This window comes from Oryx dammah, unplaced genomic scaffold (genome assembly GCF_014754425.2).
Source record: "Oryx dammah isolate SB20612 unplaced genomic scaffold, SCBI_Odam_1.1 HiC_scaffold_12, whole genome shotgun sequence".
NCBI classification, from domain to species: domain Eukaryota; kingdom Metazoa; phylum Chordata; class Mammalia; order Artiodactyla; family Bovidae; genus Oryx; species Oryx dammah.
The window spans coordinates 13,134,368-13,151,949 of record NW_024070196.1 but is presented as its reverse complement, the minus strand read 5'-3'; the positions used below and the strand labels follow the sequence as shown (position 1 = coordinate 13,151,949).

General features: G+C 41.3%; 2 protein-coding genes and 1 non-coding gene across 6 annotated transcripts in view; 2 read left to right on the top strand and 1 right to left on the bottom strand.

The window, feature by feature from the left end:
* ANAPC10 (anaphase promoting complex subunit 10) overlaps window positions 1-13,673 on the bottom strand; it is a 90,804-nt gene extending 77,131 nt beyond the window's left edge. For 2 of the 4 annotated variants that reach the window (XM_040250442.1, XM_040250443.1), the window contains exons 1-2: window positions 13,544-13,647; window positions 11,985-12,111 (exon numbers count right to left, since the gene is read on the bottom strand). In XM_040250442.1, the coding sequence (XP_040106376.1) occupies window positions 11,985-12,099 (115 nt within the window). In that variant the 5' untranslated portion in view covers window positions 12,100-12,111; window positions 13,544-13,647. Of the gene's footprint in view, window positions 1-11,984; window positions 12,112-13,240; window positions 13,506-13,543 lie in introns of those variants that run through there. The other 2 variants (XM_040250440.1, XM_040250441.1) reach the window with 2 other exon arrangements.
* LOC120871670 lies at window positions 11,060-11,162 on the top strand. Its single transcript, XR_005723093.1, has one exon. It is a non-coding gene; the product is annotated as a U6 spliceosomal RNA (small nuclear RNA).
* Window positions 13,674-13,725: 52 nt separating the features above from the next.
* ABCE1 (ATP binding cassette subfamily E member 1) overlaps window positions 13,726-17,582 on the top strand; it is a 30,556-nt gene continuing 26,699 nt past the window's right edge. Inside the window, exon 1 of the mRNA XM_040250433.1 lies at window positions 13,726-13,887. The gene's annotated coding sequence lies outside the window, so the exon portion shown is untranslated. The remainder of the gene's footprint in view (window positions 13,888-17,582) is intronic.

Sequence of the window (17,582 nt, the reverse complement as noted above, 5' to 3'; positions counted from 1 at the left end):
CAGCTCTGGGATTTCTTTGGAAGGAATGATGCTAAAGCTGGAACTCCAGTACTCTGGCCACCTCATGCAAAGAGTTGACTCATTGGAAAAGACTCTGATGCTGGGAGGGATTGGGGACAGGAGGAGAAGGGGACGACAGAGGATGAGATGTTGGATGGCATCACTGACTCAATGGACGTGAGTCTGAGTGAACTCCGGGAGTTGGTGATGGACAGGGAGGCCTGGCGTGCTGCGATTCATGGGGTCACAAAGAGTCGGACACGACTGAGCGACTGAAGTGAACTGATGAACAGTTTAATAAAGTCCCCTCTGATCAGGTCTCTTCCTAACTAGTTCCACCTATGCTCCTCTGCTCTGTTCTGCTCTGCTCTCTCACTGACTATTCACAATTCTTTGAAAGCACCATGTTTTCATAGCAGCTAGGCCATACATCTTTTGCACAGACCGTTCCTCTTGCCCTCAGGTCCTTCCTCAGTGACATTCTACCTTACCCCCTCCCTCCAGATGTGAGTCATCTCCATGAACACGTCCCTGATCCTCCACGGCGATCCTCCTGGCCCCTTCTCTGGCCACCCTGCACTAAGCCCACTTAGTGGAAAGCAGTACGACCCAGTGCAGACTGGCTGCCTTGAATCCCAGCATCCCCACTTACCAGGTTATATTTGCCAGGTTACTTAATTTTTCTGGGCTCTAGTTTCCTGATTTGGAAAATGATTTTAAAAAATAACAGTAAATAATACTTCATATGATTTTCAGAGGCTTTATTGAGATGGTTTATACATGCAAAGTACTTAAAACAGAACCTCACTCTAAAAGTTATACATGACTACATTGTATAATAATGACTATTACTTTCTCCACTAGACTGTGAACTCCTTGACAATAAGGTCTTTTTTTATTTTTTAATCTCTAACACTGTTAGAGATTTCAGCAACTGTCTGCTGACTTAAACTGAAAAACATCTTACTATAAAGAACTAAAGTGAAAGTTAAACAACTTTCTCAGGCTGTTTCTCATTAGTAAAGAGTACTCAGTCATTCATAACATATAAAACGATAATCACGTAACTATATCTCACTGATGAGCCCAAAGCCAAAAGTCACAGAAACGAAGCACACGACAGTGTACTGATGAATTTCATCCCCTTCCCAACCAACACGATTTTAAGTGAGCCCACCATTCTTCCGGCAGTGTCAGCTATTGTTCTGCCTTGCAGCCCCAAGATGCCAGACAGTGAGGGCATCTTCAGGGAACCAATGACCTCCATGTGCTGCCCTCTGCCAAGCCCTACAGCATAAAACAGTGTGAACTGGCACTGATTCCTACCCTGTCATTGAGATTAGCATGGCACCAACTGAATTATGCTACTAAGGAAAGCAACAGAAGATACTCAATTTGAGCAAATTCACAGAAACATTTGGTGTTATAAAGAATATTAGAAACTTCTGAAGCAGTCTAGAACTTATGAAGCTGGAAAAAGGCACAACCCTTACTCAAACAACAAAAAATGGCTAGATAAACTAAAATCTCATAATTTTTCTTGGAGACATGAGCCCTTAAAACTATGCAGCAACCAAATACCCTGAAACCCAAGAAGGATCAGTTTGCAGGTTAAGAGAGAAAGGATGGACAACCACCCCAACTGTGGTAGAGCATGGGAGGAAGGATCAGCAACTCAGTACACACACGAAAAGGGAATCAGGCAGAACTTTAACAAACTGCTAAAGGCTAAGTGTGGGCTATCATAAAAGAAGAGCAGCCCTGTGAGTCTCAAACACAAGGTGAATTCACACTCTTAGATTCTTTTCTAAGAGCCCTCACTGTGCACATAAGAGGACACTTTGCGGGGAGCAAGCATGGAGGACGGGACTGACCGCCACTGCAGGAAAAGCGAAAACCATCCTCCCCTCAAAGCCTCCTCTCCTGCAGAAAGGAACTTAAGCTGCTAAGGGGAGAGAGTCAGACCTGCTGGCGAGCACACAGAACAGATCCAGACTTGCCGGGAGAGAAGGAAAGGAAAAAACCCTATATGCTTGGAAAAGGAGCAGGAGACACTCCTTCCTCTGGGACAGGACAGAAAACTCTCCGCTAGGAAAGATCGGAGTTTCCCTATCGTAGGTGAAAGTGAGGTGAGAGTCGCTCAGTCGTGTCCAGCTCTTTACGAGCCCATGGACTGTACAGCCCATGGGATTCTCCAGGCCAGAACACTGGACTGGGTAGCCTTTCCCTTCTCTAGGGGACCTTCCAACCCAGGGATCGAACCTAGGTGTCCCATGTTGCAGGCGGATTCTTTACCAGCTGAGCCACAAAGACCAGAGTTTCGCTATCATAGGTAGGAGAAACCAAAATGCTGAGACGGTCCCACCCTGGAGACCAGGCACCCAAGAGCTATCGAGGATTGAAGCTGGACTAGAAAAACAGAGAAGTCCTGCCTCTGAGCCTCTGCACTGAGTAACAGCCATAAAGCTGGAGGCAGGGCAAGAGCATGGAGACAGACACCTTTGAAGCCCAGGGATAGAGAGATAACTGAGAACAATTACGGAGGAGGAACACTAAGAAAACTCCTCTGGCACAACTGCCCCTGCCACAAACACTGGAATCTTTAGAGGAATCTGAAGGTAACCATAACAAAACAGACCAAAAAAAAAAAACCCAATCTAAAACCCAGGTCAATTCCTTACTCAACTTCCACTATAAAAGTCTGACAGCAGAAAAGAGGTAATCATTTCAGAGTGTAAATACCATTTTTTCAATATCTACTAATGTTTCGGTTCAGTTTAGTTCAGTCGCTCAGTCGTGTCTGACTCTTTGTGACCCCATAGACCGTAGCATGCCAGGCCTCCCTGTCCATCACCAACTCCTGGAGGTTACTCAAACTCACGTCCATTAAGTCAGTGATGTCATCCAACCATCATCCTCATCCTCTGTCATCTCCTTCTCCTTCCGCCTTCAATCTTTCCCAGCATCAGAGTCTTTTCAAATGAGTCAGTTCTTCACATCAGGTGGCCAAAATACTGGAGTTTCAGCTTCAGCATCAATCTTTTCAATGAATATTCAGCACTGATTTCCTTTAGGATGGACTGGTTGGATCTCCTTGCAGTCCAAGGGACTCTCAAGAGTCTTCCCCAACACCACAGTTCAAAAGCATCAATTCTTCAGAGCTCAGCTTTCTTTAGAGTCCAACTCTCACATCCATACATGACTATTGGAAAAACCATAGCTTTGATTAGATGGACCTTTGTTAGCAAAGTAATGTCTCTGCTTTTTAATATGCTGTCTAGGTTGGTCATAGCTTTTCTTCCAAGGAGCCAGTGCCTTTTCATTTCATGGCTGCAGTCACCATCTGCATTTTGGAGCCCAAAAAAATAAAGTTTGTCACTGTTTCCACTGTTTCCGCATCTATCTGCCATGAAGTGATGGACCCACATGCCATGATCTTAGTTTTCTGAATGTTGAGTTTTAAGCCAACTTTTTCACTCTCCTCTTTCACTTTCATCAAGAGGCTCTTTAGTTCTTCTTTGCTTTCTGCCTTAAGGATGATGTCATCTGCATATCTGTGGTTATTGATATTTCTCCCAGCAATCCTGATTCTAGCTTGTGCTTCCTCCAGCCCAGCGTTTCTCATGATGTACTTTGCATATAAGTTAAATAAGCAGGGTGACAATATACAGCCTTGATGTACTCCTTTTCCTATTTGGAACCAGTCTGTTGTTCCATGTCCAGTTTTAACTCTTGCTTCCTGACTTGCATACAGATTTCTCAGGAGGCAGGTCAGGTGGTCTGGTATTCCCATCCCTTTCAGAATTTTCCACAGTTTAGCATTTGGTAAACATTTATGACAGACTTCCTAGGTGGTGATAGTGGTAAAGAACCCGCCTGCCAATGCAGGACACTTAAGAGATGAGGGTTCGATCCCTGGGTCAGGAAGATCCCCTGGAGGAGGGCACAGCAATCCACTCCATATTTTTGCCTGGAGAATCCCATGGACAGAGGAGCCTGGCAGGCTACAGTCCATAGGGTCACAACGAATCAGACACGACTGAAGTTGGACATGACCTAGCACAAATGACACACTTACACTTTAGCATTTATGACACACAAACAAACAAGAGAAACAGACATTATCAAAAGATACAGCGATCGCTAGAAATAGACTCAGAGATGAACAAGATGTTTAACATAACAAAAAGGGACTTTAAATAGCTATGATCAATATGTTAAGGAATTTAGGGGGAAAAGTAGATGAAACAAAGAAACAGGGAATTTCAATATAGGAAAAATTCCTTTAAGGGTCAAATGAAAAAGCCATAAATAAAAAACATAGCAAAGATGAAAGATTCCTTAGAATCATTAGTAGATTCAATAAAGCCAAAGAAAGAAGTAGTAGACTCACTGAAGCTAGACCAACTAAAAAACCCAAAGCAAAACACTAAGAGGAAAAAAAGGGGGGAAAATAGAGCACCTAAAGCAAAGGGACAAATACCAACTAGTTTACCAAAATTAAATGCTCTGCTGCTTTAAAACTCAACATTCAAAAAAACTAAGATCATGGCATCCAGTCCCATCACTTCATGGCAAACAGATGGGGAAACAATGGAATCAGTGATAGACTTTATTTTCTTGGGCTCCAAAACCACTGTGGATGGTGACTGTAGCCATGAAATTAAAAGATGCTTGCTCCTTGGAAGAAAGCTATGATAAACCTAGATAGCGTCTTAAAAAGTAGAGATATCACTTTGCCGACAAAGGTCCTGTCTAATCAAAGCTATGTTTTTTCCAATAGTCATGCACGGATGTGAGAGTTGGACCATAAAGAAGGCTGAGCACCAAAAAGTTGATGCTTTCAAACTGTGGTGCTGGAGAAGACTCTTGAGAGTCCCTTGGACTGCAAGGAGATCAAACTAGTCAATCCTAAAGGAAATCAACCCTAAATATTTATTGGAAGGACTGATGGTGAAGCTAAAGCTCAACATTATGGCCACCTGATGTGAAAAGCCAAGTCACTGAAAAAGACCCCGATGCTGGGAAAGATTTGAGGGCAGAAGAAGAAGGGGGCAACAGAAGATGAGATGGTTGGATGGCATCATCGACTCAATGGACATGAGTTTGAGCTAACTCTGGGAGGTAGTAAAGGACAGTGAAGCCTGGGGAGCTGCAATCCATGGGGTTGTGAAGAGTTAGATACAACTGAGTAACTGAACAACAACAAGCATAGGTATAATTAGATTCCCAGAAAGATGAGGATGGGGCAAAAGAAAAACTAGAAGAAATAATGGCAGTGAATTTTCAAAATAATGCAGGACATCAAACCAGAAGATCCAAGAATCTCAATGAATCTCAAGCAGGATTAAACATATACACACACTTCATATCTTTACTGCTAAATATTAAAGACAAAATCTTAAAAGAAGGCAGGGGGAAAAAGCCACATTGACTAGAGCAGACTTTTCCTCAGAAACTATATAATCCAGAAGATATAGAATATCATCTCTAAAACATAGAGCTGATAACCTAGAATGCTAGATGATAGATAACCTGATGCTATCCTAGAATTTCATGTAAGGAAAATATACCACAGTATTAAAAAGCAAAATGAAAAAATTTTCAACCAAACATTGCTAGTAGACCTGCAATATAAAAACTGTAAAGAACGTTCTTCAGGCAAGAAGAACATGATACCATGACAGAAACCTGGATCTATTCAAAGAAATAAAAAGTTCCAAAAATTGAAAAAGTTAGAGGTTTTGTTTTTAAATCACTCCAAAACATAACTGACCTTTTAAAACAAAAGTAGCATCAATGTATCCTGAAGGTTTTAAACGTGCAAAAAATAAAATGTATATCAAAATAGCATAAAGGATGGGAGAGAGAAATTGGAAGTATACTGTTAAAGGATCTGTATGCCTTATCTATAGCAGTAGTATATTACTTGAAGATAAACTGTGACAAAGATATATAGTGAAATCCATAAGGCAAGTCCCTCAGAAAATTTCAAAAAGGAGGTATAACTTATGAGTCAGTTGAAAGATAAATGAGTCACAAAAAAATACTGAATTTATCCAAAATCAGGTTAAAAAGGAGAGGAAAAAATGGACAAATCCCCCAATTTCAAGACAGTAGTTTTAAATCTAATTTCACCAATAGGTATATTAGGTGTAATGATCTAAACACTTTCAGTTATAAGACAAAGAATGTCAGACTAGATTTTTACAAAAAACGTCTATATTAAATCCACTTCAAATAAAACGATACACATATTTTAAAAGAAAAAGGAAAAAGAGCCTGACTTGTAAAGAGCAAGGAGAATGTTACTCTATCACAACAACAAAAATAAAAAAGGAGAATTAACTGAACATTCAAAAAACTCAACATTAAAAAAGCTAAGATCATGGCAAATGGTTGGGTCACTTCATGGCAAATAGATAGGGAAACAGTTGAAACAGTGACAGACTATTTTGGGGGGGCTCCAAAATCACTGCAGATGGTGACTGCAACCATGAAATTAAAAGACATTTGCTCCTTGGAAGGAAAGCTATGACAAACCTAGACAGCATCTAGTCATGCATGGATGTGAGAGTTGGACCATAAAGAAAGCTGAGCGCTGAAGAACTGATGCTTTTGAACTGTGATGTTACAGAAGACTGTTGAGAGTCCCTTGGACTGCAAGGAGATCAAACCAGTCAATCCCAAAGGAAAACAGCCCTGAATATTCATTGGAAGGACTGATGCTGAAGCTGAAACTCCAATACTTTGGCCACCTGATGCGAAGAGCTGACTCATTTGAAAAGACCCTGATGCTGGGAAAGACTGAAGGCGGGAGGAGAAGGGGACGACAGAGGATGAGATGGTTGGATGGCATCACAGATTCGTTGGACATGAATTTGAGTATGCTCCGGGAGTTGGTGATGGACAGGGAAGCCTGGAGTGCTGTAATCCATGGGGTCGCAAAGAGTCAGACACGATTGACTGACTGAACTAAACTGAACTGAAAACCAATAATTATTTAGGTCCAACAGAGGTCACAAGGCAAACCACCACTCGGAAAACTGAAGAAACAGAAAACAGAGAATCACATCTTACCAGGAGCAAAAACTATCACTGGAGTTAGCAACTGGTAGGAAAACTGAACAACAGGGAAAACTTAAGAGTAATTCCTAATTGACTAGTTGCTGGAGACTGAGCACAGACTAGCTTGAGAGAGTGCAAACACCTGGATGCCCAGCCTCAGAGAGCACTCCACATGTTTAGGAATGTTACCTCTAGGAGCCCCACCAGGTTCTTTCTCTTCATGGGAAACATCCGGGTAAATTCTCCAGGAAATTCTGCAGGAGGCAGGCAGAGGAGGAAGGTAATCATTGTGAATCACACCAAAAGCATTCTCTTTCCCATAACAAAGGCCTGACTTAAAGGAAAACTGTTTTAACAGAGCCTAACCAATATGTTTTTTTGTTGCTGTTGTTTTTTTCACCAGAGCCCGACACAGGGGGCTTCCCTGGTGGCTCAGACAGTGAAGAATTCACCTGCAATGCGGGAGACCTGGGTTTGATTCCTGGGTTGGGAAGATTTCCTGGAGGAGGGAATGGCAACCCACTCCAGTATTCTTGCCTGGAGAATCCCATGGACAGAGGAGCCTGGAGAGCTGCAGTCTATGGGGTCACAAAGAATCAGACACAACTGAGCAACTAAGCAAAGCACGGCACAACTGACGCAGGGAAAGGAAAAGACCTGACTCCATCCTCCTCTAGCCTTTCTGTCTCACCTAAGCAGGGTAAGGAAAGGTGAGAAGCACTTGCAAAGGTACAGGCACGGACACAGGCCCACTAAAAGACTGAGATCTAATCACAGGAGTATGGAGCATTTCCATTCTCCCCATAACTTAACACCATATCAACAGGACTCCAATATAGTATCAGTGGGTTAAATTCAAATAACTGCAAGCTTAGATGCCATTTAAGGAGTCTCTAGAGAAATTCAAAGATAACTAGGGAGACAAAAACAAGGACACTAAAGGAATTTTAGCCTCTGAATCTTAAGCCTTTATCCATTAGGCAGAAAATCAGTAAGCGTATGATTGAACTGAACCAGCACCATCAGTCAGCTATATTAATTTGATATTTATAGATTGCTTCATCCAATGACAGCAGAATGCATGGTTATTCTCAAGTTTATGTGTAACATTAACCAAAATGGACCACATTTTGTGCTATAAAACACACATAAAATTTTCATTCAAACAAATAGATATCATACAAATTGTACTCCCAGACCACAACAAAATTAAACTAAAAATCAATAACAGAAAGCAGTGCTTTCTGAAATTTACTGCATTTATAGCATGAAATATATATATATTAGAAAAGAAGAAAGCTCTAAAGTCAATAATTTAAGTGTTCACCTTAGAAAACTAGAAAAAGAGGAGCAAATGAAATTCAAAATAAGCAGGAGAAAGAAATAATAAAAATCAGAAAAGAAATTAAAATCAATGAAACTAAAAACAGGAAATTAATAGAGAAAAATCATTAATACTGCAAACTTGGTTCTTTGAAAAGGTCAATAAAATCAATAAACCTCTAACCAGGCTAAATATGAAAAAAAGAAAGAAGACATAAATTACTAATATAAGAAACAAAAGAGGGGCCATCACTATTGATCCCATGGATAAAAAGATAATAAAAGAGTATCATAAGGAGCTCCAAGCCCACAAACTTGATAAATAAAATGGACCAATTCCTTGAAAGATGCAATCCACTAAAACTTACACAAGGAGGAACAGATAATCTGAATAAAGCCTATATCTATTATAAAAATTGAATCAAAAGTTAATAACCTTCCAAAGATATCACTAGGCCTAAATGGTTTCACCAGTGACTTCTGTCAAACTTAAGGAAGAAATAATACCAAGTGTCCAAAATTTTTTTCAGAAAATAGAAGCAGAGGGAATACTTTCTGATTGGTTCCATAAAGGTAGCATTACTCTAAAAATGAAACCAGACAAAGACATTACAAGAAAGGAAAATTAAAGAATATCTCTCATGAACACAGATGCAAAAATTCACAAGAAAATATTAGCAAACTGAATGTAAGTATAAAAAAAATTATTCACCATAATCAATTGGAATGTATTCCAGGTATGCAAAGTTGGTTTAATGTTCTAAAATTAATATAATCCATCAAAACAACAGGCTAAATGAGAAAAACCATATTATCATACTAAGAGATGTTGAGAAAGCATCTGACAAATTCAACATTCATTCAAGGCAAAACTCTATCAGCACATCTACCGAAATTAGGGGGACTTCCTCAACTTTATATATCCACAAGAAACAACAGCTAACACCATATCTGGGGCTTCCCTGGTGGCTCAGCAGTAAAAGGTCCACCTCTAAAGGCAGGAGATACAGGTTCAATCCCCGGGTTGGGTAGATCCCTTGGAGAAAGAAATGGCAACTCCAGTATTCTTGCCTGGAAAATCCCATGGTCAGAGAAGCCTAGGGGGGCTACAGTCCATAGGACTGCAAAAAAAAAAAGTCAGACACGACTTGTGACTAAACAACAACAACCATTTTTGCCATTTCTATGTAACATCATATTGAAAGTCTTAGCTCATGCAATAAGACAAGAGAAGGAAATAAAAGGTATAGACTGGAAAGGAAGAAATAAAAATAAATTAACCCAGCCACTCTACTCCTAAGTATCAAGAAAAATAAAAATATATGTCTACATAAAAACCTGTACATGAATGCTTACGGTAGCTTCCTCCATAATCCCCAAACATTGGAAGCAACCTTATCTTAGTTAACTTAGCACCTTGAAACACCAAACACGCATTACTTCACAATTTCCATGAGATAGGAATTTGGGAGCAGTTTGGTTATCCAGTGGCTGGAGGATCCATTCTAAGGTGGTTTAATCATATAACTATTGCCAAGAGGCCCCAGTTCTCCACTGGCTATTGTCAGAAGGCCATGTCTCTCGCCACATCAACCTCTCCACGGGTCCCCTTGCTTCCTCACAAAATGGGAGCTGGTTTCCCCTAGATGGTGTGATCCAAACAAGAGCATGGCAGAGCCATGATGGCTTTTAGGATCTAGTCTCAGAAATTGCATACTGAGACTGCGATCTGCCATATTCTCCTGGTCCCAGAGACTAACCCTGACACAATGTGGGAGAGGTCATCAGAGGGGCATGAAAACCAGGAAACAGGAATCACTGGTACCGTTTGGGAAGCTGACTACCACAAACCTAAAGATCCATTAACTGGTGAATAGGCAACAAAACGTGATACATCCATAGAGTGGAACAGTAGTCAGCAGTGAAAAGGAGCCAACTCCTGAAGGAACAATCACAAATGCACTACACTAAGTGGAAGAAGTGAGACCTCAAAAGCTACATAAAATACGATTACATTTATATGGCACTCTGAGAAAGGTAAAAGCCAAAGAGACACAAAACAGATCAAGTTGTCAGTGGTCTGGGACGGGGCAAAAGATTGACTACAAAGAGACATGAGGAAATTTCTTTAAATGATGAAAATAATCTATGTTTAATTGTGATGGTGCTTTAATTTGTGATGTGCTTGTTAAAATTCATATAACTGTACATACAAAAAGGGTGAGATTTTCTTAAGTAAATTATACCTCAAATTACTCATAAAAAGGAAGAGAAAAGAATCTTAAGGGGAAACAGAAGAGGCTGGGTTGGGAAGATGGTTTCAGGAGTCTTAATGTGTAATTAGTAGAGCTTTCTGAGAGAAAAATGACTACTGAATCAATACCATTATCGTTGAAATTCCTTAAGCTAAAAAACTTTCTCTGAGCTTGAGTCTACAGATTGAAAATGCCTATCATATTACAGGCTATATGGATGAGAAAAGATATACATGTATCCTGGCAAAAGTCTTGAACTCTAAGAATCAATAGAAAGAAAGAACAAGTTACTTAGCAAGGAAGACAGACAGATATACACCATCTTACTTGCAACATGATAAAAAGGAAGTGGTAAACTAGCGTGCACAACTTTTTGAGAAAAGGACTGCCACTCAAGAATTCTATCCCAGGGCTTGCTTTGACAGCACATATGCTAAAATTGGAATGATAGCCAGAAGATTAGCATGGCCCCTGTATAAGGATGACACGCAAATGTGTAAAGCACTACGGATTTATTTTGCTTTAGGTCCAGGAAAAGGATGCAGTGTTAAGTCCGTAAAGAAATTCTCAGGAAAAAATAAATAAAGAAAGAAAGAAAGAAAGAAAGAAAGAAATTCTCAGTCTCTGGTAATGTGAGTTCTAGCTTGAAAACTACACATTAAATGGAGAGAATTAATCCAACTTCATCCTAGTCAAAGTCTGAAGTGACACATTTCTCAAAATAGGAAAAAAAAAAAAAAAAAAAGTACTTTATCACACTGGGGAAAAAAAAGAGAGAGAGCATTCTATCCCAACCAAGAGTAAAATAGTTATTTGGGGATATATAATCACGCAAAAAAAATGTATCATTCATTTATCCCATCCAGAGAAATAGTCAAAAAAATGCTAACCAAGTAACTAAATCATAGCAAAAAGAAGAGAGGATAAAGGGACCTTATAACATGTGCAGTTAAACTGAAGTGGATACTAGTAAAGCAATTAAGAGATATGTAACAAATGAAAATCCAGTTAGACTTTAAAATTAAAATAAAGCCTCTGAACAAAGGGCTTCCCTGGTGGCTGAGACTGTAAAGAATCTGCATTTAATGCAGGAGACTTGGGTTCAATCCCTGGGTTAGGACAATGTCCTTGAGAAGGGAATAGCAATCCACTCCAGTATTCTTGCCTGGAGAATTCCATGGACAGAGGAGCCTGGTGAGCTAAGGGTCGCCAAGAGTCAAACATGACTGAGTGACTCACATACACACACACACATCTAAACAAAACGAATATTAAAGTCAGCCCAGTGTACAAGGAAACTTTCAGTAGTTAACACAGTTTCTTTCTGTTTTGTTTTACCTGGTTTACAAGATGAGAGTGACCAAACAGCTTGTGACCCAATTTCCCGTACTGTTCCAGTCCTTTCCAACTGCTTAGGGTCAGCACCAGGAGGTGTCTTGTTTGGTGTGGTCATTTTAAAAATGTTCTATGCAGAAAAAAAGAATATTCACATTACACCAGGACCTGAGCATCTTTCTACAAATGGTAAAAGTTTAACAGCCAGTGTAACACTAATGTAACCTGGATAGTAGCCATCTATTTTCAAAACCAGTTGACATAACCACTGCAATTTAAAAGGCTTGAGAATTCAGTTTTGTTTCTACAATGTAACATTTTGTTTCTACAATATAACTTACAAGTTGTGCAAAGCAGCAAAATATAGTAGTCAAAACCCACCAAAGGATCAGGATGTCAACTCAAGGCTCACCTTTAACTAGTCTAGACTTTTGAGGGGTCTGGGCTTTCCCCTTTCCTGCTAAAGGGGTTGATGTGTAACTCCATAATGCTGTGCAGTTCTATACCTCCATGAGCAAAACTTCCAATTCAAATGCAGTTTTTTCCCTAAAAAAGACTGAAATCTTAATCCTGGAATATGTAAGTATTGGTCTACATCTTATATAATCCATTAAGTGATGCAGAGAAAAATTGCATCTCTTCATTAATTGTCAAAAATTCCAATTACATGTGCTCTTACCGTAGAACATAAAGTCAGAAAAATGCCTTTAATGCCTGGAAGTAACAGGCCTATTCTAAACCACAAGTTTACTTCATCTTTCACATCTTTTGTTAGTTAATCTTGGTAAGTGTGTCCAAATGTGGAAAAAAAAAAAAACAACCTCCTGGATAGTGAACAACATGTAAAATTGCTTCAGCAATGCAAAGTTTCAACTACTAAACATCGTTATACATACATGCTATTATGAACCTGGCCCAGAAGGTTTGCACACTGTCCCAGAAGGTTTGCACACTGTCTCCTTGATATTCACCTCCTGTCAGATCTCAGTTGTTCCCTAACTCTTCACACTTGATACTCTTTAAATAATACCAGACATCGAACTACAAACTGGAAAGGACTGAGGCTTAAATGATCCGTTAGTAGTTTTCTGGAGTACATGGATGAATGGATAGGTTCAATAATAAACTAAAGTATTCCCACCTGCAAGTTAAGTAAGATCTAAGATGAGGCAATTAAACCTACGGTCACATTTTCAAATGTCCCCAAATGTCAAACTGTCCCCCCAAAAGGCCCATCTCTATTTTGGAGCAGAATTCACCTGCCGAGCTTGGCACTGGACGCCACCAAGTGGAAAAAACACGGAGCTCGAAGAACGGGTTCCGGGCCATTCCGTTCAGGAGCTAAAGTCAAGGAGAGAAAGCCACCGCGAGCAGTGTCTGATCCAGACTCTGTCGGTTCTGCTTGACACCTCTGCCAGAAGTGCTAAAATGGGCCACCTCTAAGGATCCATTTCTGACCCACGGGCCTTGAGGAAATGGCGTAAAAGAAGACTGACAATGCAGAAGAGGTGTTTGCTTAAGCTAGGACCATTCTCCCCGTCGGGGAAAGCCCACGCACTTACAGCTTGCGGACTCTGCTTGACGCCACTCGGTTTTTCTGGATCCGCCGCAGCTCCGCGCCACTCCCACTCGGCTTCCCAGGCCCGCCTAGCTTCCCCAGAGATGTCCCTGGTGTCGCAGTACAATGACGTCAGTCCCAGCCGCCTCTCCCTACCTCTTTCCACAGCTCCGCCTGGCGCGCCCTGGCGCGCACGCGCGTTACGTCCTTGTGGCATGCGTGAGGCGGCGGCTGGGTACCGCCATTTTGGCCGGTGGCCGCAGGAACACGCTGTGTGGCTGAGAAGTGAAAAGCAAGCGCCGATTTGATCTCTGCGTTCCCCTCCGCCAGGGGAATCTGTTTCTCCAGGTACGTGAATAGCCTGGAGGGGTTTGGCCTTTAGCTGCAGTCAGCCACGGTCTAAACACCGTGGGGACATTCTCCGAGAGCCTTTGGTTAGGCCTCAGGTGGCGGCGGCAGCGGCGCGTGGCAGCCGGCTTGGACGAGACAGCTGGAACCGCCGGAGCGCGGGTGCCGCCGAGCGCTGAGGGCGCCTCGCGCTCTCCCTCCAGCTGACCCGGCTCTCGGCCGCCCTGGCCCGCCACCCCCGCCAGGGGACATGGAGATGGATATAGGTGCCATTCTCTCGGTGGTCCACTCCCCGGCGCCTCCAGTCCCGCCTTGACCCCGCGCCTCCCCTACCCCCGAATCTGTATGAAAGCCGCCTTTATAACTTAGAGCGTCCCCTGTTGCCCCGGCTCTTCTGGCACAGGTGGAAGCCTTTTCTGCGCGGTTTGGGGTTTGTGGAATGAGTCACGGCATCTTACCGCCAAGAAGTCGGATCCTCCTCGTCCACTCCCAGTCTTTATAGAAATGATGGCCAGACTTTTCTCACAGCGGCTTGTACTCTGCTGTCACCATGGTGATCTCAAATAATCTCCCAGTTGAACGCGTTTTGCATTTCGCAGTAGTTTTTATGACACTTGGTGATTTCTCCGATTTCCCCGTTATCATATCTTAAACCCCTGGAGATCAGGTTCTGTGTCTTTACTGAAAGTACCTGTATTTCCCCTTCAGTGGTTCTTGCATCGTGGGCGCGACGGCTAAAGTCAATTCCCACATCCCATAAACTATCTAAGCAGGTTTTCTCATTTTTTATGGTAAAATCGGTAAGAGAGAGAAATAACTGTCAAAACACTGTATTTGGTTTTATTGGGGGGAGGGGTGCTTTCTCTTCCACGGGACTGCTAACTGCATTCATGAGGGTGGCATCTGTTTTGCAGTCCTCAGTACTTTTGTCCCTGGTTCTGAGAATATACATTCTATACCAGCTACTTGACGATAATGCTTCGTTTTTGTCAGTATTAACCAAGGGCTCTTGTCTTATCTGAACCAAAAAGTGTTGTTTGTTTTTGTTTTAGTTAAAATCCTTGTTCCCCCTATAAAAAATATTTTTAGGAAGAATATTTAATGTAATTGCTGGTATGGGGCAAGGATAAAGTGATATTAATTTAGCGTCCCTTCTAATTGTCTTCAGTTTAAGACTCTGAAATCAGAGTTGTGCACCACTCCTGACTTACACGTTTTATAAATTTAATAACCTGCAATAGCATAGAATTTTAGAATATTTCACATGACATAAGCATCATTCGTTTTCATATGCTTTCACAGGGTGTTAAAATAATTTTGGTTTTAGACTACAAAGTGAAAAGTCGCTCAGTCCTGTCCGATTCCATGGGCTGGTTCTTGAGACCAGATTACTGGAGTGGGTAGCTTTTTCCATTCTCTAGCGGATCTTCCCAACCCTGGAATCGAACCAGGGTCTCCTGCATTGCAGGTGGATCCTTCACCAACTGAGCTATCGGGAAAACTCCTGGGACTTCCTTGGTGGTCCAGTGGTTAAGACTTTGCTTCCCTGGTGGCTCAGACAGTAAAGCGGATGATTCAGTCCCTGGGCCGGGAAGATCCCCTGGAGAAGGAAATGTCAACCCACTCCAGTACTCCTGCCTGGGAAATCTCATGGACGGAGGAGCCTGATAGACAACAATCCATGGGGTGGAAAAGAGTCGGACATGACTGTTCGACTTAAGTTTCTTTAGACTACAAATGCTTTCTATAAATGTCTCACTTCCTTTTTTCCTTTCAGCTGGAAGGATGATAGTGGTCCTTGTTTAAGTACCTGTTTTCAACAGTTTGTTTTCAGATTTGAGATGGCTTCAGATCCCTGTTTGTTCCTAGGAGTCTGTAACTACAGTCTTCCCCTCCAAGCTTTCCTGTACTGTATCTTTCTCGCTGAAAAAGAAAGGAGGGGATCCTTCTTCCCAATTCTTGAAACTTACATAGAAATTTAATTAACAATAGTGTCTACACTTTGCTCTGTTAATAGTTCTACAAAGAATCTGTATTCATTTTTCTTAACTGCATTATAATTTATCATTTTAAAATATAAATCAGCTTATTAACCATCTCTGCTGCTGCTGCTAAGTCACTTCAGTCGTGTCCGACTCTGTGTGACTCCATAGACAGCAGCCCACCAGGCTCCCCCGTCCCTGGGGTTCTCCAGGCAAGAACACTGGAGTGGGTTGCCATTTCCTTCTCTAATGCATGAAAGTGAAAAGTGAAAGTAACGTTGCTCAGTCGTGTCCGACTCTTAGCGACCCCATGGACTGCAGCCCACCAGGGTCCTCCGTCCATGGGATTTTCCAGGCAAGAGTACAGGAGTGGGGTGCCATTGCCTTCTCCATTAACCATCTCTAGTATGTTTTATTTTATAAAAATCATCTCCTACAGTCATTTGGTTTTTTAAATGGTTTGAAATAGCAGTAAAAACAATTTGGTAGTTTGGCAGAAATAAACCTTATTGTAAACAGTTTCACTGATAAATCAATGACGATTTATCCCCTGCAGGGGAATTCATCATGCTCATTCACCGTAATTTGTATGATTTCTAGTTTTATTATTTTTAATAGCTGAAGAATCTTCAGTTTCTTGGGAATTGTCTCTTCTAGAATGATAGCTTTTTTGGTAGCAATTCGTAAATCACTTATTTTCTTATGCTGATCTTTAGATGAGTTTCTAAAGGTTATAAAGAGGTAAAGTGAACTTATCCATTAATGTACCTCTGTTACATACGATGTTTGTCTCATTTTGGGTGACTTTTAAAAATAATATACTTTAGTGTTTAACTGTCGCTATAATGTATTGGTAACTTGCAAAGACTCCTAAAGTTGTTATAACCTATAGGAAATTTATTTACTATATTTAAATTCATTTTCACATTTCATTCAATAGAAATGTTTGCTTTCCTACTATGTAGACACTGGTCCAGCCACTGAAATGAACAAACAAAAATTCCTGCACTCATGATGGGGTACTTTGTAGTTGGCGAAGGAAAAATATTGTCTGTGTGTGTGTAGAGAGAGAATACATAAATGCATATACACACACAGTAAATTGTCGTGTCAGACTCTTTGCGACCCCATGGACTATACAAGGGGAATTCTCTAGGCCAGAATGCTGGGGTGGGTAGCCTTTCCCTTTTCCAGGGGATCTTCCCAACCCAAGGATCTAACCCAGGTCTTCCTCATTGCAGGGATTCTTTACCAGCCGAGCCACAAGGGAAACCCAGGAATACTGGAGAGGGTAGCCTATCCCTTCTCCAGCAAATCTTCCTAATCCAGGAATCAAACCAAGGTCTCCTGCAATGCAGGCAGTTTCTTTACCAACTGAGCTATGAGGGAAACCCTATATATACTGTATATGTACATGTATATGAAACATATACTATGTAATATAGTAGAAAGAGCTAAGAAGAAGAATAAAACAAGGCAGTTTTATAGCTAGAGAAGACTCACTGAGAATCAACATTAAAGACTTGAAGGAGTGAGCCACTAGTGGCAGTAGCATTACCCGCAAAGGGAGCAGAAAATGCTAAGACCCTGAACAAATACCGACAACCATTTGCTTTAGTCATGTGAAATACAGTGATGACCTGACAGGCTGTTTTCATGGAATGATGGACACTAATGTCTGCAATGGATTCCGCAGAAAATACCTAGAGAAAT